The sequence below is a fragment of the Lepidochelys kempii genome, chromosome 13, assembly GCF_965140285.1.
Source record: "Lepidochelys kempii isolate rLepKem1 chromosome 13, rLepKem1.hap1, whole genome shotgun sequence".
Taxonomy (NCBI): Eukaryota; Metazoa; Chordata; order Testudines; family Cheloniidae; genus Lepidochelys; species Lepidochelys kempii.
The window spans coordinates 31055651-31082709 of NC_136392.1; the positions used below are offsets into that span (position 1 = coordinate 31055651).

General features: G+C 41.4%; 1 protein-coding gene across 10 annotated transcripts in view; it reads right to left on the reverse strand.

Moving 5' to 3' along the window:
• Positions 1–27059, reverse strand: part of PHF20 (PHD finger protein 20) — a 190047-nt gene that overhangs the window by 124358 nt on the left and 38630 nt on the right. For 7 of the 10 annotated variants that reach the window (XM_073310018.2, XM_073310010.2, XM_073310016.2 and 4 more), the window contains exons 3-6: positions 20747–20918; positions 20223–20307; positions 18234–18313; positions 4190–4577 (exon numbers count right to left, since the gene is read on the reverse strand). In XM_073310018.2, the coding sequence (XP_073166119.2) occupies positions 4190–4577; positions 18234–18313; positions 20223–20307; positions 20747–20918 (725 nt within the window). Of the gene's footprint in view, positions 1–4189; positions 4578–18233; positions 18314–20222; positions 20308–20502; positions 20623–20746; positions 20919–27059 lie in introns of those variants that run through there. The other 3 variants (XM_073310013.2, XM_073310014.2, XM_073310017.2) reach the window with 3 other exon arrangements.

A 27059-nucleotide genomic window follows, 5' to 3' on the forward strand; every position in this document is an offset into this window, starting at 1 on the left:
CAGCCAGGCTAAACAAGCCGTGAGGCCTAGCTCTGTTCCGGAAACTTCTATCAGGACCCAGTCAGAGGTGATGGACCCGGACCCCAGGCCAATGTCTGCAACAGCAATAGTGGATCCAGTCCCAGAACCGGAACCAGCCAAACAACCAACACCAGACCCCGTGCCAGCACTGAATCCAGTACTTGCAACCTCAACACCAGAGGGCCCCACAGAACCTGAACTGGCAGCAGCCGATAACCCTACACAAGAGGCTCAGCCGGAGCCTGAACCCCAACATAGTGCACCAGCGGAGAGCGGTTCACAGTCAACAGAAACAGCTCCATCCCCTATATCGCTTCCAGAGGGACCAAGCCTAGGTCCACAATCCCATGAGGAACTGATGTCTCCAGCATCAAGGGAACAGTTCCAGACCGAACAGGAAGCAGATGAAAGCCTCCAGAGAGCTTGGACGGCAGCACGGAGCAACCCACCGCCTCTCAGCTCTTCTAATCGATCCAGGTTTGTTGTAGAAAGAGGACTTTTATACAAGGAAACTCTTTCTGGGGGACACCAGGAAGACTGGCATCCTCAGAGACAGTTGGTAGTTCCAACTAAATACCAGGCCAAGCTCTTGAGCTTAGCCCACGATCACCCTAGTGGCCATGCTGGGGTGAACAGGACCAAAGACCGTTTGGGGGGGGGGTCATTCCACTGGGAGGGAATGGGCAAGGATGTTTCTACCTATGTCCAGTCTTGTGAGGTGTGCCAAAGAGTGGGAAAACCCCAAGACCAGGTCAAAGCCCCTCTCCAGCCACTCCCCATCATTGAAGTTCCATTTCAGCGAGTAGCTGTGGATATTCTGGGTCCTTTTCCGAAAAAGACACCCAGAGGAAAGCAGTACATACTGACTTTCATGGATTTTGCCACCCGATGGCCGGAAGCAGTAGCTCTAAGCAACACCAGGGCTAAAAGTGTGTGCCAGGCACTAGCAGACATTTTTGCCAGGGTAGGTTGGCCCTCCGACATCCTCACAGATGCAGGGACTAATTTCCTGGCAGGAACTATGAAAAACCTTTGGGAAGCTCATGGGGTAAATCACTTGGTTGCCACTCCTTACCACCATCAAACAAATGGCATGGTGGAGAAGTTTAATGGAACTTTGGGGGCCATGATACGTAAATTCGTAAATGAGCACTCCAATGATTGGGACCTAGTGTTGCAGCAGTTGCTCTTTGCCTACAGAGCTGTACCACACCCCAGTTTAGGGTTTTCCCCATTTGAACTTGTATATGGCCGTGAGGTTAAGGGGCCATTGCAGTTGGTGAAGCAGCAATGGGAGGGATTTACATCTTCTCCAGGAACTAACATTCTGGACTTTGTAACCAACCTACAAAACACCCTCCGAACCTCTTTAGCCCTTGCTAGAGAAAACTTACAGGATGCTCAAAAACAGCAAAAAGCCTGGTATGATAAACATGCCAGAGAGCGTTCCTTCAAAGTAGGAGACCAGGTCATGGTCTTAAAGGCGCTCCAGGCCCATAAAATGGAAGCATCGTGGGAAGGGCCATTCATGGTCCAGGAGCGCCTGGGAGCTGTTAATTATCTCATAGCATTCCCCACCTCCAACCGAAAGCCTAAGGTGTACCATATTAATTCTCTAAAGCCCTTTTATTCCAGAGAGTGAAAGGTTTGTCAGTTTACAGCCCAGGGAGGAGACGACGCTGAGTGGCCTGAAGGTGTTTACTACGAAGGGAAATGTGCTGGTGGTGTGGAAGAGGTGAACCTCTCCATAACCCTTGGGCGTATGCAGCGACAGCAGATCCAGGAGCTGTGCACTAGCTACGCGCCAACGTTCTCAGCCACCCCAGGACTGACTGAACGGGCATACCACTCCATTGACACAGGTAATGCTCACCCAATTAGGGTCCAACCTTACCGGGTGTCTCCTCAAGCTAAAACTGCTATAGAACGGGAGATCCAGGATATGTTACAGATGGGTGTAATCCGCCCCTCTGAAAGTGCATGGGCATCTCCAGTGGTTCTAGTTCCCAAACCAGATGGGGAAATACGTTTTTGCGTGGACTACCGTAAGCTAAATGCTGTAACTCGCCCAGACAACTATCCAATGCCACGCACAGATGAACTATTAGAGAAACTGGGACGGGCCCAGTTCATCTCTACCTTGGACTTAACCAAGGGGTACTGGCAGGTACCGCTAGATGAATCTGCCAAGGAAAGGTCAGCCTTCATCACACATCTCGGGCTGTATGAATTTAACGTATTCCCTTTCGGGCTGCGAAATGCACCCGCCACTTTCCAAAGACTTGTAGATGGTCTCCTAGCGGGATTAGGAGAATATGCAGTCGCCTACCTTGACGATGTGGCCATATTTTCGGATTCCTGAGCAGACCACCTGGAACATCTACAAAAAGTCCTTGAGCGCATAAGGGAGGCAGGACTAACTGTTAAGGCTAAGAAGTGTCAAATAGGCCTAAACAGAGTGACTTACCTTGGACACCAGGTGGGTCAAGGAACTATCAGCCCCCTACAGGCCAAAGTGGATGCTATCCAAAAGTGGCCTGTCCCAAAGTCAAAGAAACAGGTTCAATCCTTCTTAGGCTTGGCCGGTTATTACAGACGATTTGTACCGCACTACAGCCAAATCGCTGCCCCACTGACAGACCTAACCAAAAAGAAACAGCCAAATGCTGTTCAGTGGACCGGAAAGTGTCAGAAGGCCTTTAACAAGCTTAAAGCGACACTCATGTCTGACCCTGTACTAAGGGCCCCAGACTTTGACAAACCGTTCCTAGTAACCACAGATGCATCCGAGCGTGGTGTGGGAGCAGTTTTAATGAAGAAAGGACCTGATCAAGAATTCCACCCTGTAGTGTTTCTCAGCAAAAAACTGTCTGAGAGGGAAAGCAACTGGTCAGTCACTGAAAAAGAATGTTATGCCATTGTCTACGCTCTGGAAAAGCTACGCCCATATGTTTGGGGACGGCGTTTCCACCTGCAAACCGACCATGCTGCACTAAAGTGGCTTCACACCATCAAGGAAACTAACAAAAAACTTCTTCGGTGGAGTTTAGCTCTCCAAGATTTTGATTTCGACATCCAACACATCTCAGGAGCTTCTAACAAAGTGGCTGATGCACTCTCCCGTGAAAGTTTCCCAGAATCAACTGGTTAAAATCGTCCTTGAGATGGGAAAATATTGTTAGTCTTTATGTACTTGGTAGTATATTTAGAGATGCATGTGTCTTAACTGTTTTTCCTAGAGTTCCAGGAAGAAATCCCAGCCAGTGTTTCACCCTAGCTGAGATTTGGGGGGCGTGTCATAAATATAAAGGGAAGGGTAAACCCCTTTGAAATCCCTCCTGGCCAGGGGAAAGCTCCTCTCACCTGTAAAGGGTTAAGAAGCTAAAGGTAACCTCGCTGGCACCTGACCAAAATGACCAATGAGGAGACAAGATACTTTCAAAAGCTGGGAGGAGGGAGAGAAACAAAGGGTCTGTGTCTGTCTGTAGTCGTCTTGGCCGGGGATAGACCAGGAATGGAGTCTTAGAACTTTTAGTAAGTAATCTAGCTAGGTATGTGTTAGATTATGATTTCTTTAAATGGCTGAGAAAAGAATTGTGCTGAATAGAATAACTATTTCTGTCTGTGTATCTTTTTTGTAACTTAAGGTTTTGCCTAGAGGGGTTCTCTGTGTTTTTGAATCTAATTACCCTGTAAGATATCTACCATCCTGATTTTACAGGGGGGATTTCTTTATTTCTATTTACTTCTATTTTTTATTAAAAGTCTTCTTGTAAAAAACTGAATGCTTTTTCATTGTTCTCAGATCCAAGGGTTTGGGTCTGTGGTCACCTATGCAAATTGGTGAGGCTTTTTATCCAACATTTCCCAGGAAAGGGGGGGTGCAAGTGTTGGGAGGATTGTTCATTGTTCTTAAGATCCAAGGGTCTAGTCTCTAAGGTGCCACAAGTACTCCTTTTCTTTTTGCGAATACAGACTAACACGGCTGTTACTCTGAAACCTGAGCTAAAGTAAGTGCTGTAAGAGCACCATTTATTTCCATTTACTTAGTACAAAGATCCCCACACCACAAATCAGAAAAGAATGCAGTACTGAGCTGCTCAGCATCTCCCATTCCCTACAAGATTTTATACAATACTGCCTAAATACAAATCTTTTAAGTACTAACCTGTTGGGGGTGTTATAGGTGGTCTACCACGTTTTCTTTTAGTTTCCTTTAGGTTTTCTGGTGGACTCTTCACATTGTCATTTTCAGATTTCTTCTCAATTTGAGTATCTACTGAATATTCCATATCATGTTCTGATATATTCTCTTTGTCTTCTTTCCCATTCTTAGGTATATTTTTTTCAGAAACTTTGCCTTTTTCTGAGATGACTATTATTTTTCCTTCTTTATCAGGTTGTTTTGATCTTTTTTCTGTCTTTAATACCTTTTCATCCTTGTCCTTCTTAGCATTCTCTGTTGCTTTCCTCTGTTCTTTAAACTTCTCCCGTTTTTCAGGAGATGAAGGGATTTCATTACCTCTCTCTTTAGGCCTAGCATTACCCACAATATTCTAAAATAGAAAAAACAGGAAGTGAAAAATGCATGATTCTTTGCATTTTGAAATTTGTGTACATTTAACATAATTAAAAAAACAAAACATAAGCAAAGGAACAGGGGTCCAGGTGTCATGTCAGTATAACCCATAAATTAAAAATTTAAGATTATAGGCAGAGAACTACAGTAAAACCTGCCAAGAGTGACCACTCATGGGGGCTAGCAAAAGTAGTCGTTTGTAAGAGGTGGTCTCTCTTCAAAGGCTTGATGTAAAATGGGCACTCTTACAAGGTACAGAAAGGCTACTAGTGTTACCAACGTTTCGTGTTTAATTTTAATTACCTATTAAATGAACATTAGATACAGTATACAAAACAGTACTGTATTTCATAGAATCATAGAATATCAGGGTTGGAAGGGACCCCTGAAGGTCATCTAGTCGAACCCCCTGCTCGAAGCAGGACCAATTCCCAGTTAAATCATCCCAGCCAAGGCTTTGTCAAGCCTGACCTTAAAAACCTCTAAGGAAGGAGATTCTACCACCTCCCTAGGTAACGCATTCCAGTGTTTCACCACCCTCTTAGTGAAAAAGTTTTTCCTAATATCCAATCTAAACCTCCCCCACTGCAACTTGAGACCATTACTCCTCGTTCTGTCATCTGCTACCATTGAGAACAGTCTGGAGCCATCTTCTTTGGAACCCCCTTTCAGGTAGTTGAAAGCAGCTATCAAATCCCCCCTCATTCTTCTCTTCTGCAGACTAAACAATCCCAGCTCCCTCAGCCTCTCCTCATAACTCATGTGTTCCAGACCCCTAATCATTTTTGTTGCCCTTCGCTGGACTCTCTCCAATTTATCCACATCCTTCTTGAAGTGTGGGGCCCAAAACTGGACACACTACTCCAGATGAGGCCTCACCAATGTCGAATAGAGGGGAACGATCACGTCCCTCGATCTGCTTGCTATGCCCCTACTTATACATCCCAAAATGCCATTGGCCTTCTTGGCAACAAGGGCACACTGCTGACTCATATCCAGCTTCTCGTCCACTGTCACCCCTAGGTCCTTTTCCGCAGAACTGCTGCCTAGCCATTCGGTCCCTAGTCTGTATCGGTGCATTGGATTCTTCCATCCTAAGTGCAGGACCCTGCACTTATTCTTGTTGAACCTCATCAGATTTCTTTTGGCCCAATCCTCCAATTTGTCTAGGTCCTTCTGTATCCTGTCCCTCCCCTCCAGCGTATCTACCACTCCTCCCAGTTTAGTATCATCTGCAAATTTGCTGAGAGTGCAATCCACACCATCCTCCAGATCATTTATGAAGATATTGAACAAAACCGGCCCCAGGACCGACCCTTGGGGCACTCCACTTGATACCGGCTGCCAACTAGACACGGAGCCATTGATCACTACCCGTTGAGCCCGACAATCTAGCCAGCTTTCTACCCACCTTATAGTGCATTCATCCAGCCCATACTTCCTTAACTTGCTGACAAGAATACTGTGGGAGACCGTGTCAAAAGCTTTGCTAAAGTCAAGAAACAATACATCCACTGCTTTTATTTAAAATCTCTTGGTGGGTTTATTAATTCAGTAGCACAGTATGTTAATCAAAAGAGGAAATTCAGTACACTAATTAAAGTGCATATTTTCTAGACTGAAGCAAAAGACAATTTTTACAATTATCTGTGTTATCAAAAAGTCTTGGTTTCAGTCTACAGTAGCTTGTATTTATTTGAAAACATCACTTATTCTTGTCTGCCTCTGCAATAGGAACTTGTTTACCATTTTTTTCTGCATCGTTGAATAGCTCTAAAAGTTGGTTATTGCCCTTTTGAATGGCAATTGCTTTCATGTTTTTAATCATATTCTTGGCTTCAATCATAAAAATTATTCTTCCTGGTGTTCAGAGACACCGTTGCTATCCCCTCCATCATCAGTTTTTGTGTCACTGTGAGAGTTGTCACATATCTATGAGTCTATGGTTTGACATTTTTTAGGTTTGTAGCAGGCGTTGACCTGTCAGTGACCTCATCAGTTGTTGCAAGGTTCTCATCGATCTGGTACATCCTCTCAATCAGCACAAAAGACTTTGCAACATGTTAACTACTGCAAGAGGAAGCTCATGTTCATCTTCTAAATGATGATCTGCATTTGGCGAGTCCGCATTTAGCGAAGCATTTTTTGATGGTGCTTGGCTCAGTCTCACTCCACGCTCAATGAACCCAGTGTATTCACGCAAGAGTGAAACCCTTTTCAAATGCACTGGACTCGATGAAGTTACGTCAGATTCCATTTGATGAAGAATAAATTGCATTTGCCTGTTCCAAAATTTCAGTTTTGAATAACACCAGCATCCATAGGCTGTTACACAGATGTGTTTGGGGGGAAAGAAACAAAGTTTAATGTTTGTGAGTTGAACAGGGAGGCGGCATGGGGCATTTTCCACAAACTGAATTTTATGTCACTGTAGTAGCAGTCTGCAATCAAATCTTAGTAACCATTTTTCAAAAAGCTCTGAGTTCATCCATGCTTTTTTGTTGAATTCATATTCCACAGGCAACTCCTTGATATTCACCTTGCCAAAGCCCCGTGGGCATTGGGATTTACCAATCAGTATAGGCTTTTCTTTATCTCCATTTATGTTGATGCATAATTCAACAGTGATTCTTTCTTTTGAATGTTTCCCATTTGAACATTTGACATGGAGGGTTTTGCTAATGCTGCTGTCTTTTAAAAAACAGTCCAGTTTCATCCATATTATAGATTTCAGAGGGTTCATAATCCTGTATAACTTCAGCTATCTTTTGCTTCTAATCTGAAGCCACTTCTTGGTTAATGTCTCCACATTTACTGCATGCTGTACCAAAGGCAAGGCTGTGCCTCCTCTTAAACGATTCAAGTCAGTCATTGCTGGCTTTAAACTCCCGTTTTCCAACTCCGCTGCAAATTTCGTGTCTTGCGCCTTTAACATTGAACCAGAGACATTTACATGATGAGCGACAGTGGATTTAAACCACTGGTAAGTGAGAAAACTGACTTCGTTTCCAGTTTTAGCACATTTAATTTTCATTGAAGAATTTGCATTTGACACAATCAGTGAGAATTTGTGCCTTCCATTGTAGTAGGTTTTGGATTTGTGTTTTTCCAACTCCAAACTGTTTGGCAATTTCACGGCAACTGGTACAAGCTTCTAGCTGTGATACCGCTTTAACATGTTGCTCCAGTGTAAGAAACGCTTTGGATTTGCATTTTTTCTTTTTCTCTTCCATGGTGAATTCTTTTAGCTTTAAACTGTAACATACAATAGTGTATACATTCATATCTTCCTTTAAAGTTCCTGTCTGTTCAAGTTCAACTTCTGGTTCATGTCGAGTATGAGGCCGTATGTTGCAGAAATCGTAATGTAAAAAAGAAAAAATATCTTTTGCTGGAAACTTTAAAGAAACAGACTAATAAGCGAAGATCAGTTTCTCCTACAGGTTTGTTTTTATGAATGAGAGTAAGAAAATGTCATCACTGGTCGCAGCTGACTGGTCGTTGCTCTTCACAGTTAAATTATAGGGCAGTGGTTTTCAAATTTTAGCGAGCTGAGGACCCCCATTTTAATTTACATTTTTCAGGGACCCCCAAGCCACCCCACTGAGCCCCAGGCCGTGCCCCACTCCACCCCTTCTCCCAAGGCCCCACTCCTCCATCCACCCTCTCTCTGTTGCTTGCTCTTCCTGACCATCACTCACTTTCACTAGGCTGGGACAGAGGGTTGGGGTGCAAGAAGAGGTACAGACTCTGGGAGGAATTTTGGGTGCAGGGTGAGGGCTCTTGGCTGGGGCAGCATGCTTGGGGTGCAGGCTCTGGCTAGGCTGCGCTTACCTCGGGCGGCTCCCGAAAGCGACTGGCGTGATCTTTCTGGAAGCAGTTCCTAGGCAGGGGCGCCAGGGGGCCTCCACATGCTACATGCCCACAGGCACCACCCCCGCAATTCCCGGGATCTGTGGAGTTATGATTGCTCTCTATAAATATATCATAGGGATAAATACCGGAGAGGGAGAGGAATTACTTAAGCTCAGTACCAATGTGGGCACAAGAACAAATGGATATAAACTGGCCATCGGAAGTTTAGACTTGAAATTAGATGAAGGTTTCTAACTATCAAAGGAGTGAAGTTCTGAAATAGCCTTCCAAGGGAAGCAGTGGGGGCAAAAGACCTATCTGGCTTCAAGATTAAACTCGATAAATTTATGGAGAAGATGGTATGATGGGATAACATGATTTTGGCAATTAATTGATCTTTAACTATTCATGGTAAATAGGCCCAATGGCCTGTGATGGAATGTTAGATGGGGATGGGATCTGAGTTACTACAGAGAATTCTTTCCTGTGTATCTGGCTGGTGAATCTTGCCCACATGCTCAGGGTTCAGCTTATCGCTATATTTGGGGTCGGGAAGGAATTTTCCTCCAGGGCAGATTGGAAGAGGCCCTGCAGGTTTTTCGCCTTCCTCTGTAGGATGGGGCACAGGTCACTTGCTGGAGGATTCTCTGCACCTTGAAGTCTTTAAACCATGATTTGAGGACTTCAATAGCTCAGACATAGGTGAGAGGTTGACTGCAGGAGTCAGTGGGGGAGATTTGTGGCCTGCATTGTACAGGAGGTCAGACGATCATAATGGTCCCTTCTGACCTTAATATGAGTTGGCACTCAGTGCAGGGGCAGCGCACGGAGCAGGTTAGGAAGGGAGAGTGCCTTAGCCCCATTGTGCCACTGGACTTTTAGCACCTAGTATCTACTGGTTTAGCTTTAGTAGCCTCCAGGAGATAGAGGGAGGGGGAGGAGTTGACGGAAAGAGAGGGAGGAGTTGATCAGCAGGGGCCATGGACCGCCTTGAGTACCCTCAGGGATGCCCAGGGATCCGCAGACCCCAGTTTGAGAAACACTGTTATAGGTGAAAATGTTCCGTGGTCTCTGCAAGTAGTCGCTCATGACAGGTGGCCCCTCTTCAGAGGTGGTCACTAAGGCAGGTTTTACTGTATTCCGATACTCACTGAGCAATAGGTTATCAGCATAATTCATTACCACACATCAAAACTCAAATACTATTCAAATATTTTTTAAAGGATAATTCCAGACTTAAACCAAATCATCTGCAAAAATGCTACTAGTACTATCAGTGTGTTTTAATTTTCTACTTGATATGGTCACCTGCCACAAAGATTACATCATGCTATTCAATTCTATGAACTGAGCTTCAAGTAACAGATTTACAAGTTGCAAGTACAAGCACATTAAAACGTAAACTTCACCAACCCCCAGTATAATGGTCTCCAAGTCTTTCTGATACAGTAACCCCAGCTAGGCTACAGCATGTCTGAATATGCTATTTGATCCAGTTCAAAAGCCACTGGCCTGACAGTGTTTTCACTTTATTACCTTCCTATCAGAAAGAATACAAACTGCCAATATCCCTTTTAATATCTAAGATATGTAACTAAGCTGTACTTGGAAGACTGTAATATTTCAGAAAACACTGAAAACAATAAATGGAATTGTAAAATCAAATATGGATGACATGTCAAAACTATTTCAAACTGCATAATGAAATTGTATAATGTACATCTTCCAACCCTTGAAACTGCTGATATCATTTAGCCACTAGGAAAAACTTTCCACAATAAATACAGGCTACCAAAGTAGGGACCAAATTTCAGTCTCATGATTTCACTGATCAATAAGTTGGACGATAAACATTCACATCTTTGAGAAATCTTGTTCAAAGATTAAAAAACCTGAACCCTTCACCCTCCCCCCCCAAACGGGGATACAGTAAACAGAAATAGCTGTTATAGCAAATATACTTGCACTATTGGTAATCCCAAACCTATCAAGGATAAGAGAAAATCCAACCCATTAAGTCTCAGATAAGAACTTGGAACCCCATCTTTGGATACTGCATGGTCTTTTCAGTTGTTCCAAAAGCAGACTGATGGCCAAAAAAAAAAATGTAAAGGATTCACCACCACACACCAAGTCCTTCAGATTCAAACATCTGTTATTTATGTAGCCTGCTAAGGCATGTTTCACTCTTTACAGATATAGAGCTGAAGGAATTACTTTGTTCTGAATGCCCACTGCCTACACTGCTTCGTGACATAACAAGAAAATCTGGAATCCTAGCTTCCCCTTTCAGCAACAAATAACCAATGATCTGTGTGAGAATCTGCACAGCCTGTTCCCTAGCCAAAGGAACATACAGAGAAGGGTCAAAAACAGAGTCAAACTGTTTTTCCAACCTTGCAGACAATGAGTCTGCAGTCTCACGAAACAGATGAATGTGACTTTCTTGCCACCAAATCCAGTAACCCTTGATAAAAACTGATTTAACCATACAGTTCATAGATTACTCCTGGGGGAGTTCTGTGCCACTGCACAATGCAGAATTTGCAAAGAATTAATGTTCTGCGCAGAATTTCATTTTCCCCCACAGAATGGCTGCTACAGAGTTGCTGGCCACTACCAGGTACTGTTGGATCCAGCAGAGCCCAGCTCTCCAATACAGGACATGACTGGGAGGAGGGGGAGCTGGAGCGTTCCAGGCAGCTTCAGTCCCCCGCACGTCATGAAGGAAGGAGGCAGTGGGCAGGAAACTGAACCATCCATCAGAACCCACCATCAGGCGGTTTCTCTCTCTCTCTGGATTCCTGGGCTCTGGGAGGTAGGGGATGCGGGTGTCTAGGCTGGGCGGCGCTCCGCTGCTGGGCTCTGGGGAGTAGGGGGTCAAGTGTCAAACTGGAGGGGTGGAGTTTTCCCTCAACATGTGCCCAGCTGGCACATGTGACAAACCCAGACCAAGAAACCCAACAAAAGCATAACAGAGAAACAGGAACTGGACTGTTGTAGGGGTTTCTAACTCCCTACTCTTTGGGGAAACTTTTTGTCAGTACTGTTACAGACATACTTGCTGACAGTATTTTGAAATAAATTACCAAAATAATTGAAACTAGTGTGATTATATTGTGTTATTTTGACAAATAAAATGTGCAGAATTTTAAAATATTGTGCACAGAATTTAATTTTTTGGCACAGAATTCCCTCAGGAGTAAGATTCCAAGGCCAGAAGGATCAATGTGATCAGTCTAATCCGTATAACACAGACCAGAAAACTTCCCCAAAACAATTCCCTGAACAGATTTTAGAAAAACATCCAATCTTCATTTTAAAATTGTGACTTATGAAGAACCCACCACAACGCTTCGTCAACTGTTCCAATGCTTACTTACTCTCACCATTAAAAACGTATCCTTATTTCCAGTCTGAATTTATCTAGCCTCAACTTCCAACCACTGGATCATGTTATACCTTTCTCTGCTAGACTGAAGAACCCATTATTAAATATTTATTCCCTATGTGGGTACTTATACACTGTACTCAAGTCATCCCGATCTTCTCCTAAATTAAATAGATTGAGCTCTTAGAGTCTATAGAAGGCATGTTTTCTAATCTTTTAATCATTCTCTTGACTCTTCTCTGAATCCTCTCCAATTTATCAACACACTCTTGAACCGTGGGCATCAGAACTAGACACAATATTCCAGGGCCAAACAAAGGTACAGCCTCTCTATGCCTGCGCAATATCCCCCTACTTATGAATCCCAGGATCACATTAGCTTTTTGGTCACAGCATCATATTCGGAGCGCATGTTCAGCTGATTATCCATCTTGACCCTTTAACAGCACCTGTGGGAGGCCTAGTATGGGTCACACACTTTTACCCCTGGGGAAATTCTGCGCCAGTGCATAATGCAGAATTTTGCAGAAATTCATGTTGCGCACGCACAACTTCCTTCCCCCCCACTCCTCGAAATGGGCTGCAGAGTTGTTGGTGGCCACTAAGGGCCGCTGGACCTGGCAGAGCTCAGCTTACAAATAAAAGACAAGGGGGTGGGTAGGGGAAGAGAGAAAGAGAACTGGAGGGTTCCCAGCAGCTGCAGTTCCAAGCATACACTGGAGGAAGGAGGCAACAGCGGGCCGGAAACTCCGTGGAAGCCTGGGACCCAGCATCAGGCTGTTTTTCCCCTCTGGATCCCTGGGCGGTAGAGGGTGTGAGCATCTGGCCTGGGAAGGAGGGGGGCCCTGCAGCTGGCCTCTGGGGGGGAGGGAGGGGAGAGTCTGGAAAGGATGGTATTCTAGCAGAACTGTATAAAGTAGCAGGCCCCAAGGCATTCCATGACATCTTGAGTAGCATTTGGGAGGAAGAAAAAATGCCACAAAACTTAAAAGATGCTATTATTGTAACACTGTTCAAAAACAAAGGCAGCGAAGCGGACTGTGAAAACTACAGAGGCATTGCTCAACTCTGTACAGTAGGGAAAATGCTAGCTTGCATTCTATTGAACAGATTTATTGCAAACATATCTGAGGAGAATCTGCCAGAAGCAGAGTGTGGTTTCAGATCAGGTCATAGTACTATGGACATGATCTTTGTCCTAAGGCAGGTCCAGGAAAAATGTTTAGAGCAGGACATGGACCTGTATGCAGTTTTCATTGATTTAACCAAAGCTTTTGATACTATCAATAGAGGGGGTCCATGGGCTATTCTGCATAAACTGGGCTGCCCAAGAAGGTTCATACAAACCATCATCTGTTCCATGACCACATGACAGTACAAGTGCTCACCAGTGGTGACTTTTCACACTCATTTTAAATCTCTAATAAAGTAAGGCAAGCCTGCGTACTTGCTCCAGTGCTGTTCAACTTGTTGTTTGCCTGTGTCCTCAGCCATGCCACAAGGGATTTGGATCAGGGGATATAAATCCACTACCGACTCAATGGCTCCCTCTTTGATCTTTAAAGCCTCAATGCCGAGACCAAGATGCTGGAGAGACTTCTCATCGAAGCACTTTTTGCAGATGACTGTGCCTTGATGGCGCATAGACATGACCTTCAGGTCATGGATAGATTTTCTGAAGCATCCCAGCTCTCTGACCTCACCATCAGTCTCAGGAAGACAGAGGTCTTGTTCTAACCAGCACCTCATTCCAACGGCCCAGTGCCAGCCATCTCCATCCAAGGCACACAGCTGAAAAATGTGGATCAGTTCAAGTATATGGGCAGCACCATCTCAACTGACAGTTTCCCTGATGAGGAAATTTCCTCCAGAATTAATAAAGGCAACCAGGTCCTTGGCTGACTGTGAACAAAAGTCCTTAACCAAGACAACATTTGTGTCTCCAACAAATTGACTCTCTCTAGTGCAGTGGCTCTAACGTCTCTCCTGTATGCATCTGAGACGTGGACTCTTTATAGACATCAAATTAAACAGCTTGAGCAATTTCACATGTGCTCCCTCCACTCAATAATGAGCATTCTCTGGAAGGACAGAGTGACCAATATTAAGGTCCCTGAAAGAGCAAACAAGACCAGTGTTGAGGAAACGTTACTGAAAGCACAACTTAGATGGACGGAACATGTCATCAGAACAGACCACCATCTCCCAAAAGAAATCTTATATAGGGAGCTGAGTCAGGGCAAAAGAAAGAAGCGTTGTCCATATAAGCACTTCAAAAATAATCTGAAGAGCAGTCTCCAGTGGGCTGGCATCAATCCCGAAGAACCTGAGCAAATGGCTCAGAACAGGACTCACTGGTGGTCTGACAACATTAGCATGTAACAGGTTTGAGCACGATCAACAAATTCATCTTCGGGCTGCAAGTGAAAGGTGCCACAGAGCTGTATCATCAAATATCATAAATACAGCCTTCGCATGCCCTTAGCGTAACAGACTCTGACTTCAGAGTCATATATGTAGCAATAGATGAGAACTGCGACAGTATCGCCATACTCAGCAATGGACTACCAACAACATTTATTGTAATCTTGTGCACAAGCTACATGTGCAGAAATTAGGTTGGAATTAAGCTAAATTACTGATTGTTGTATCTGATGACTATGATTATATAGGCTACAGAGAGGCTCAAAGTAACAGCTCAACTAAGTCTTAAATGACACTGTGACATCATAGTAACTAAACTAACCAGCACCCCTTATGCTACCACTACTTTGTATGTAACAATTCTCATGATTGTAATCACCCTGGCATGAGGAAAACTAAACACATGTCAAAAATTCTCAGCAGCAGATTACTAGGCCCAACTGTCATTGCTCTTCAATGATTCCATGGCTTCCTGATAGCTTGGACATTGGTGTTTGAAAGGCTCCTCATGGCATGGCACAGGGCAGGGGGAACAGACAGAGGAATGCACAGTAAGCCTTTAAAGCACAGACATTGGGATCCAGGGTTCTGCCCTCCCGCCCACACAGACACCCTAATACAACCCTCTAAACCAACAAGGCAATTACAAATTAACAGTCAGATTAACCACTTAACTCTGGCTGTTGTGCCCTGCTCTGGCAATGCAAACAGCTATAAATCTAGCTTAACTGGCCAGCAACTATGGCTGCTTTGGTGTGCCAACAAATCTGCTCTTACATGGTAAGAAAAAAATTAATTTAAAAATTTATGGTTGATATCTTTAAAACATCAGAAACACTGCATAGCAGATTCTTTTGCGGTTTGCTACTTCCGGTTTGTGTATGAAATCTGCTAATTTTAAAAATTCAGGAAATTGCCAGACCAAAAATACTCCATTAAAATTCAGTTAATATTGAGATTATGTATCTAATTTAAGGGTTAAAAAAATTACATATTACAAGGATGTTGTAATCATCCCAAACCAAGCATTATGAAGTCAGGAAATTCAGAGTAAAGGTTATACTTATAAGAAATACACCCAAATAAATGAATTCTACCCAGTAGCGATGCCACAAGGATAAAAATCTACAAAAAAAATCTGCCTTTAAAAATCAGTTCAACCATAAACTAAAATGCCTTAATAATAATATAATATGATTATTACATGGTATTACTAGAGAGCACAGTTAAGATTGTTTGGGTTATACATTTATACATTTCTTACCTTAACATATTTGGATTTCTTTTAAGTGTAACGTTAACAGAATTTCATGGGTTTTTTATGCTTGGTTTTTCCTTAATTACAACATCCCTGTAGTATTAAATTACCGTTACATATGTTTAACCTTAAGTCTATCTTCACACAGTTCTTTTGTCTGTGAATAAAATATTAGAAGAGTATTTTTGGTCTTTGGACTCCAAGACCAACTTCCCTACGTTACTCAACCCTGAGACACCGAATGGGAAACAGATGATTTCAAGAGCTTTGAATGTGACTGGACTGTTTACCAATATCTAGATTCTTGCATGCTGTGATGATAAAAAGGTGCCATCACTGCCACACATGGGGTGAACTCTGAAAAGGGTCTCCTGGCTTACTTTGCAAGTTATTTGATTCCTACCACAGGGATGTGCTGAGGCAGTGTCATAAGAGGAAAAACCTTTCATACACCTACACAATTTTGTTCCCTTCTGCAATCAGTTTTTTTCAAGCAAAAAAGCAGTGGGAGGTATTTGTACAGCGGAAGTTTAAAAAATCTGAAGAATCCAATACACAAATGCTTTATGGCCACTCCAAGTCTGAATCCTGAAAGACTTTGGGGGAGGGATAGCTCAGTGGTTTGAGCATTGGCCTGCTAAACCCAGGGTTGTGAGTTCAATCCTTGAGGGGGCCATTTCAGGATCTGGGCCAAAATTGGGGATTGGTCCTGCTTTGAGCAGGGGGTTGGACTAGATGACCTCCTGAGGTCCCTTCCAACCCTGATATTCTATGATTCTATGACTAGCAACAGGATTTTTCCTCTACGTAGAAAAAAATAGCAATCCAAAACGTTTGCTTGATTTTCTCTTTATCAATCTTTTAGTTATTGTAATTCAAATGCCTTTTCCTTTACTGGAGGATTAAGTAAATTTAATGGAATCATACTTAATTCCAACTGGGGATGTTAGTTAACATATGCAGAAGGACTTAAATGACTTAGGAACCTAATTCCCCTTTTACTGCGACTTGAGCTAAGTCATTCAGGTTCTTCTGAAAATTTTACCCTTTCTCCCTAATTATGATACACTAGAACATAACCAGAAAATTTGTCCAGCACAGCATCTCCCTTACAACTACAAAAGAATGGTATCATCCAGCATCAGAGGCCACCCCCATGGTTACTGATAGGGAAAAATCTCCAGCACCAGTGCACGAGACACACATGCATGCCTTCAGAGGAATGGACGTATGTAATCAAATAAAAAATTATGCAGAACATTTCATAAAAAGATCATTCAGTGAAATAAGATACACATTTTAAATAAAATAAATCCACTTGTCATTGCAATGAAGATTCTTCCAGGATCTCCTCCTGCATTGACAACAGAAGAGATTAGCCAACAGACTCTCGCCTGACAATTTCTGTTGGCATGACATCTGAATGAAGAACCATCAAATCTAGAATTCACTTCCTCCACAAGTCTGACAGATGCCCAGCCTACTGGCCTTCAAGTTTTGGTGCACAGCTTTTGCCTAAGGACATGACTGTGGATTATGTTTACAACCTAGAGCTGGAGTCTGACATTTTATTTGACAGTGATCAGCTAGTCAAATAAAACGATAAATGTGGTCAGGAACAACTGTGTGATGGGTATACGTTTAAAAAACAAAAAAGTTATCACAGGATATTATTAGGGAAGAGCTGATTAAAGTATTGACAATACATGACAGATATGATACAAACTTAAATCACAATCCTGTAGTGATAAATTTCTAATATTTATTTAAAATCATTTACTGGTTAAGAGTCTCGATAAAAACAGTATTACAGAACTTTTACTATAAGCCTACACTAAAAAGTTACACATCCTATTACTTTAAATTTACAAATTACAATGAGGAAAAGAGGAAGTGCTTCATTCTGCTATCATGCAGGGGGTGAAGGGGGGGGGGGAGGGGAGGTCTTTAGAAGTGACCCAATTCTTGTTTCTGCCCTTGGCTAAAGGATATCACTGTGAATGGCGAGGGGGAGTAACGTGCCTTATCAGACAAAAGAGATCCTCCATGGAAGAAGAATGTGGGTGAAGAGAAAAAAAAAAATGTATCTCCCTAATGCATCTATGAAGTGAAAGCTTACACCACTTAATGTAGGAGGCCCTGAATCCTCCCTCATGGAGGGGTCCTGAAGGGTAGTCGACACTGAAGGGTAGTCAGACTATAACTAGGTGAATTCTGGGCAAGTATTATATGGGATAGGAAAAGAATTATTCTTGACACATGCCCACGCCCACCCCCCCTTTTTAAAAAAAAAATTGGGCAATTTTAGCAGTTTTGTTTCTACTGATATATTACTCTTTAAAATAAGTAAGACACTTGCGCTACGTTTGAAATGACCCCCTATAAACCTAGAATGTGTCCATTTTGAATCATCCATGAATCGAAGAAAGGAGCCTTAACCAGAGATATACAACATCTTTGTTTCAAGACCTATTTCTTCTGAGAACAAGCAGCAGCAAACTTTAATATTCATGAGCCATACCATAAATTGTCTTTTTTCATTTACTAGGTTTTCTTTGCCCAGTGGGTATCATATTTAGTGACAGATAAGTGTTCACTTGATGGATTTTTTACTGACACCAACATGAACAAATCAATTGAATTGTCAGATTTCAGCAATAGCTAGTCTTTTAGAATTAAATTGGAGAAAACACAACATTTCTCACCTGATCTTTGGAAAAAGCTTTGACGTGAATATTTTTGACAGTCTGAACTACTCCATCATAAAATTTCACAGTGTAAGTACCTAAAATTTGAGAACACATCCTGATTAAGAGTGTAATTTAACTTGCATTTTGATAACTATTCAAAGAATAAACACTGAGCATTCCAGTTCTAGAGATACACATCTGGTTCTAAGTAAAAATTCACTTTTTTAGGGTTACGAAAATGTTTCATTAAAGATGTCTAAAGTTTAAGGATATACATGTATGAAGGGAGAATACAGTCTATTTCTTCTAGTTTTGTCTATTAACGTAAGAATTAGTTTATTAATAAAAATCATGAGTAAAACAATTTGTCAGTACACACGAACGCATGCATGTTGGGACTGATGAAATTATTTCTCAGACTCCATGCTTTCAACTAAAAAAATAAAACAAAAGAATTAATTTTGAGACTAACCGATCGAAAGGGAATCAAAGTCAAATTAAAGAACATGAGCAATTCCTTCCCGTTTACAGTACTCACACTGGTAGTGCCAATGAAGGCAGGGCGTGCAGGAAGTAGGAACTGGCCCTGTGTGATTAACCTGTAGGTTCTGCAATAATTAAGTGTATTTTGTAGGTGTTCCTGGAGTTTTTGCAATTGGTGATTGACTGATTTTGCTTAAGCTTTCTGCAACTGAGATGTTTTGTACTATTTTGCATCTCTCCTAAATTATGAAAATATTCCTATAGATTAAAAAAAATTTAAAATTAAAAAAAAAAAAATGTACCCCCATGTGACCTTGTTGCAATGACCAAGTTGCAAACACATTTATAAATGCCTTACATCCTGCTGAACAAGAGAAGAGCCGAGAAATTATGATGCCAAATACATCTAAACTCTGCTCCTGCATAGCAGTGTGTCAGACTCAAGTGTTTCACATTTCTACCCATTTCTCTCATATTTTAGTGACCTATATTAAGAATCATTAGGCTGAAAATTATTCTGTAACTCTCTATAATCTCTTAGTGATATCCACAGCAAATAATCTTGAGAGAGCTGTATTAAATTGTGGAATAATCTCCAAAAGAAACTGACACAAGCTTCATTGTTTGACTCTTTAAAACTGATACTGGACCATATTCTATTAGCTGATCCAGCCTACAACTCCCAAGCAGCGTTCCCTACAGTATATTTTCCAGAAAGCATACTGTAAAGGTAAAAAATTTGAATTCCAACTTCTATGAGGAGGAAAATAACGCATTCTGCTGAAAGTAAAGCATACCTGATTTAAATGTAGAATAATTTAAGTTTCAACAGAAAATACATGTCTACGCTCTTTCCCACTTTTATGTATTTAATAGTGGGCCTGACACACTCATCAAGAATACAGAGATAGTTTTGGTAGAAGAATGCTTTGTGCATGTCTGAAAAAGAAAATAAACCTCAGACCGCTGCATTTCAAGGAAGATGAATTCAGCAATACATAATATGGTCCCAGATATTTAAAAAGACCTTTGTATTTTATTTATTTAGCCTGTGTCTTCCAAATATAGAAAAAATACATTAAGGGTGAAAGCATTAATGTGAATCTTAGAGAAATAATTTCTTTCATCGAATTGGATCCTCTCATTTAAGACAAAAAGATTATGTTGTGCCTGTTCTCTGCTGCCAGCACTTCTTTAGCAATTATGTGAAGTAGCTTTAAAAAAAAAACGTAATTGCTTCTCCCCCCCCCCCCCCAAGTTAGGTCATTTGGCAGCTCGTGCTAGCCACTGGAGGAAAAAAACAAAACAAAAATAACCGCACAACATACCCACTTTACGTATCAACCATATTTAATGCGAAGTTATAGAACAGAACTAACTTTTTCATAAAATTAACACACTGTAGTGTAATGACTTTTCTTTCAAGAGATGTGCCATGTTCTCTGGAAGCATGAGGAAATTCTGAACACAATGGAAGTTACCCAGTTATTAAGTACAACAAAATGAATAGCTGTGACTTACCATCCTTGTTAACAGAAGTGACTCTGGCGGGATAAAAACGACAATCAGACCAGCAAGCCAATACCTGATCGTTTATACGAAATCCCTACAAAGAGAAAATAAAACAATTTATACTTCCTGAATTAGAGAAACAAAATTAGGAAGATTTAAAATATACTGCTTCATAAAAACACTAGAACTATTTATTTGTTAAAAGTAAAAAAGCAAAAATGAAAAGAACACCCCATATCCTTCAACAGGCAGCCACTGCAGCAGCACTTGTGCACAAGAAAGAACTTACTTTGGGCTAGATATGTAAAAAAGAGAAGTTCACACCATTCTATTGAGACTGTAAGCTCCTTCAGGCAGGGACTGTTTCTTCCTCCATCTGTACCACACCAATGACATTGTCAGCACTCAGCTATAATAATAATCACAAATTATATCTGACCACGTATTCAGGGACCTTAATGGGTTTGGATGAAGACTTTGTACATAACTAGCTGAATAATGGGAATTCATTGAATACACTGTTTTCAACTTACACCACATCCATCTTCCTCATGTAACCCCTCTTTCCGTAGCTGTATCTTCTCTAAGGGACGCAGATAAGGACTGTCCCAACAAAACCATTCATCATATCGGTGATTCCAGCGTTTGAAATGGATAAGCACTTTTCCTTCTTCATAGTCAATTTCTTCAATATGAGCTGGATACCTATGGAAATAAAGAGTTCACTAAAATAACTCTGGTGAAGAATAAAATGAGATGCCTCAAAAATTAGTAGGATTATTACAATAAGGCCATACATATATCTAGTGGTTCTGCTGACACTAGCAAAAATGAAAAGAATGATGCTTAAGCAGTCTACAGTGGTACCGAGACCTGAAGATATGGGAACAGCTTTTTCCCATAGTTTCTCTATTTTTGTTTTATTTGTTTTATGTATAGCTTCTACAAACAGTAAAATAAAACATCTCTTCTATCCACATAAACTTCTATGTTTTATCTCACTGTCTTTCCAACAAAGGTAGCAAGACTCAAACACACAATTTTGGGATGCCTCTTCAATCAACAGGGCTAGTACTCAGAGACAGCATACTGGACTAAAGTAGATCATGCATCTGATCTAGCATGGCAATATCTATCTTCGTAAGTACACAAGATTTAACTGTATTAAAATACATATCTGATTGTGCCTAGTGATCCAGATTGCTCAGTATATATGACCTGTCATCATCATTTACCAACCCACCAATTTGCGTCATCTGCCTAGTTAACCAGCAATAATTTTATATTTCCTTTCAGGTTACTGATCAATATTGAACAACACTGGGATAAGAGCTAATCCCTCTGATACATCCCTCTAGATACACCTTACTCAAACCCTCAACAAGTTTTGAGATTTATCACTTAATGGGAATATTGATTTTGTACATTTTTTTAAGTCAGGATATAATGTAGTAATAAATCAATTATCTAACAGAAAAAGTATATTACACAAGTTACCCTTACCATTCAAACCTGTAATCTTGCCAACCAATCTGATATTGTACTTTGAGAAGAACCTATTTCCAATTACAATTAATTTTGATTGGTAAAGTTTGCCATCAGCAGTTCCACTACTTTGCCCAGTATGGATGTCATAACCAGCATATTATCAATGTCATTTCATTATAAATTGCTTTATGTTCTCCTTAATCTTTATGCATTGTTTAAACCCAATAACTTTGCTCAACCTCCATATCTCTCATGCCTCTGTTCTCCAATAATGATAGCGTAAGTGGTGAAGTATCATTCTGGGTTCAGTACACAACTCCTCATCAATTGAGGGATCTATTTCAGAAGATAGAAGAAATAGTGGACTGCAAGTGGGACCACCCAACAATTAGTAGTAGTGACTGAACCTATCAAGGACTTATCAGTAACACATTAACTTTAGGGAGACCTCTCACTGCAGCTACCATTTAACAGCCTGCCACATGTGCAGACAGGAACCTCATGGATATAGACACTACTCCTATTTTTCCCACCCAAGGATAAAATACATAATTTCTCAAACTGGTCCCTGGTTGCCACAATACCCTTTCTATCCAATAACTATATTTGACCACATGCCAGTAACAAGAGAACACATCCAAAATCTCAACACTGAGATTATACACCAACATCTTTGAAGGCTAAATTTCATTGACATAGTTAAAAAGATACTCCAGTTTTAAATCTCTCCAAGACCATATTAGAGTTTCAGGAGCATCCAAAGCCGTTACACAGGGTCTTCAGAACCCCCAACATGGGCAACTTAACTCTTTTACTCCAGCTAGTGTAAGGTATAAAATCAAACAGGAACTCAGTGATTCTGTCTGATCAAGGAGTAATGGAAGTAAGCATGCTCATCTAAAAAACTGCAGTTTATTAGGATTTAAGTAGTGCTGTCAAGCAATTAAAAAAATTAATCGCAATTAATCACGTGATTAAAAAAATTTATTGTGATTAATCGCACTGACAATAATAAAATACCATTATTTAAATATTTGTGGATTTTTTTCTACATTTTCAAATAGATTGATATTACAACACAAACAAAATGTACAGTGCTCACTTTATATTTATTTTTGATTACTAGTATTTGCAATGTAAAAACAAAAGAAATAGTATTTTTCAATCAAAGTACTGTAGTGCAATCTCTTTATCATGAAAGTTGAACTTACAAATGTAGAATTATATACAAAAAACCTGCATCAAAAATAAAACAGTGTAAAATTTTAGAACCTGCAACTCCATTCAGTCCTACTTCTTGTTCAGCCAATTGTTCAGACAAACAAGTTTGTTTACATTTGAGGGAGATAATGCTGCCCGCTTCTTGTTTACAATGTCACCTGAATGTGAGAACAGGTGTTCTCAGGGCACTGTTCTCATGGCACTGACCAGTGTTGCAAGATAGTTATGTTCCAGATGCGCTAAAGGTTCACATGTCCTTTCTTGCTTCAATCACCATTCTAGAGGACGTGTGTCCATTTTGATGACCGGTTCTGCTCGGTAAAAGTCCAAAACAATGCAAACCAACACATGTTCATTTTCATTATCTGAGTCAGATGCCACCTGTAGAAGGCTGATTTTCTTTTTTGGTGGTTTGGGTTCTGCAGGTTCTGCATCAGAGTAGTTGCTCTTTTCAGACTTCTGAAAGCATGCTCCACACCTCATCCCTCTCAGATTTTGGAAGATTCTTAAACCTTGGGTCAAGTGCTGTAGCTATCTTTAGAAATCTCAAAAAAATCATCTTTGCGTTTTGTCAAATCTGCAGTGAAAGTGTTCTTAAAATGAACAACATGTGCTGGGTCATACTCCAAGACTACAATAACATGAAATATATGGCAGAAGGCAGGTAAAACAGAGCAGGGGACAAAATTCTCCCCCAAGGAGTTCAGTCACAAATTTAATTAACGCATTTTTTTTTAAATGAGCAACTTCAGCATGGAAGCACGGCCTCTGGAATGGTGGCCGAAGCATGAAGGAGCATACGAATGTTTAGCACAGGGATTCTCAAACTGGGGGTCGGGACGAGGTTATTACATGGGGGGTCGTGAGCTGTTAACCTCTACCGCAACCCCGCTTTGCCTCCAGCATTTATAATGGTGTTAAATATATTTAAAAGTGTTGTTAATTTATGAAGGGGGGAAGGTAACGCTCAGTGGCTTACTATGTGAAAGGTGTCACCAGTAAAAAAGTTTGAAAACCACTGGTTTAGCATATGTGGTACGTAAATACCTTGCAATGCTGGCTACAAAAGTGCCATGCACATACCTGTTCTCACTTTCTGGTGACATTGTAATTAAAAAAAGAGGGCAGCATTACCTTCTGTAAATGTAAACAAGCTTGTTTGTCTTAGCCATTGGCTGAAGGAGGATTGAGTGGACTTGTAGGCTCTGAAGTTTTGCACTGTTTTGTTTGAGTGCAGTTATGTAAAAAACACTACATTTGTAAGCTGCACTTTCACAACAAAGAGATTTCACTACAATACTTGTATGTGATGAACTGAAAAATACCATCTCTTATCATTTTTACAGTGCAAATATTTGTAATAAAAAATACACACTGATTTCAATTACAACACAGAAGGGTGACAATCCCATACCATGCCATCCTTACTCTCGTGCTGCTGCTGGCAGCGACTTTGCCTTCAGAGCTGGGCTCCCAGCCAGCAGCTGCCGCTCTCCATCTGCCCAGCTCTCAGGCAGCTCTGCTGCCAGCAGCAGGGCAGAAATAAGGGTAGCAGTACCACAACCCCCCCACCCCACACACACAGAATAAGAGCTGGCAGTGCTCTCCGAGCCCAAGGGCGATCTTCAGCCCAAGGGGGGCCTCTGTACCAGATAAGGCCCCATGGCTTGTTCAAGCAGGTGCTGCTTGAGGCGAAGGTCCTGTGCCACCCGATTCCACTTTTTAAACAATTTTAAAATTAAACAGCATTTCTTAAGGTGGGCCTTACTTAGATAAAGCAAGCACCATGTGTGCGAGTCACTCTTGGGGATCTTCCCTGCACAAAAAGGCATGTCTGAACCCTGGTAAGGGCAGCACCAGGGAACACTAACTACCCACTAACACTAAGTAACTGACGATATACAACAATAAACTAGGCTAAGACCAAATGAGAGTTTGAGAGACTACAGCCACAAAGAACTCTGACTCTCATCGCCATGGGTGATAAGGAACTGAGGGGGGTCAGGGTGGCACCCTCATATAGCCGGGGAGGGGGCACAGCCATGAGGTGCAAGAGCTGACCCCCTACGGGTACTGCTAGGGAAAAGGCTCCGGCACATGCATACACTTAAGTGGAATACACATCTGCATCTACTCAAAGAAGAACCAGAAGATATCTTCAAATTATTGGAAACTTTTTACAAGCCATTATACGCTGCAGAAAGAGATGGAAGTCACAATGCTACCTAACACTTTAGGACATTCACCTTCTACAATTTTCTCAAATAGAGAGAGATGTTAGATTAGGAAGTGTGGTCAGTTAGGTGCAAGTGCGCTTTCTCCGTGTGCTGTCCCACCCCAGCCCAGATAGTTGGTTCAGCAGACCTCGACAGTACTACCCAGAAAGACCACAGACTCAAGTTTGGCAACGAAGGCACTCAGCCAGGTTTATTTCCCTCAAGACACAGTCCTAGCACCCTGGCTCCATGGTTACAGGTACACAATATGAGTGCCTTGAGGCAAGGAGGAGCTCAGTCCACAGCAGGAGTCTCTGCTGTCCCATTGGCCACACAAAAGGTTACAGCAAGGTACCCCAACATTTATAGAACAAACAACTTACCTATCACCTTATGCATTTCATGACATCTGCTTGTTACTCCCCTTGTATCATGCTCCAGGTGTCTCGGGCAAAACATCCTCTTATTTGGTGTTAGGTCAGGATGTTCTTGGGCTATCTTTTGGAGTGTGTTCTCACATACACCCAGTAAGTGTTACATCTTAGGAATGCCTATGTTTTAGCAACACTAGCAATACTTTTGCCAAACTCATATGTTGAACAGTGAACTTGCAAACATCTACTTTAATACATGGCCTAACTTTGGTTCATAGCCTCTGGTTCAGGCCTCAGGTCATGTGCCAGGCCCAGTGCTCCAGGATCTCTCACCTACAGGGAGCATCCATGAAAGATGTACTGAAACCCAATCTAAAAACACTGCCAACAGCTCGATCATACCGCCTGCATGGCTCCCTCTAAATTCTATAAGATCTCAATCACTATGATCTATTTGGCAGTAGACCACAACAGACATTCATAAAAGGTGTGTACTCTAGAGATACACAATTACTCCTACCCCCCCAAAAAGAATAAAGATGTCCTATCTTGCTCTGCCTGAAGACTCTTAAAAGACAGACTTCAAAGTCAACACACATTATCAAACAATCATATTTTACCTATCATCCTCCATCTCAATCAAGCAGGACTCATGAAAGGTGGAACGACCTCTGACAAGAATTTGAAAATCAATCCCTTCATCGGTCGTGCCCAGATATACACAAGAGACCTTCCTACTAGCTGAGAATGCCAAAAGCGTTTCAGTAAGGTTGAATAGCTCTTAAAATTAACTCTGTACCAAATTTTTCTATCAAATAGTTGGCGACAATGTATAATAAACCTGTGTCTATAACTACAACATACTTAAGTCATCTGCCTTTGCTTGGAGAAAGGGGTGGCCTTGTTTGGTGCTCTTTCTGCCACTCTCTTCCATTTGGCACTAGTACTCGTAGCAACAAAGCTCAGACATTTTGAGGAGGCAGGCATACCAGTATCATCCATTAAACATAAGCTCATGTATTTCCTGCACAAGGCAGCAGGATCAGAGGGCCGCCTAGTAAAGGCTGGCTGAAGACAGACACACAGATAAATGAATTGCACATTAAAAATAACAAAAGTTAAGGTGTTTAAACAAAAAAATTTAGTCTACTGAGCTACCTTTATTACTTACCTTTATTATGGTTGCATGATTAGGCAAGCAAAGCTATAATCACCACAAATTTCAAGTTAACACAACCTTTACTCTGCTCCTTGTGCACAAGCATTATAACAGTCTAAATTACATGACCACATACTTCTCAAATACTACATTATAATGTCAAACAATTTTTCCACTACAACTTTAGATGGATACACAGCATCCTGCGGTAAGGTGTACTATTCTATATAAGAGGACAATCTAGAATCATGAAAGTCAATTGAAATAAAAATGCAATAAAACACGCTACACAATGAACATATACAGTAGCATATATAAGCACTTAAGTGAAATTGTACATTAACTCTTTCAATAGCTATAGTACTATAAGTGGGTGTTTCATTAATAC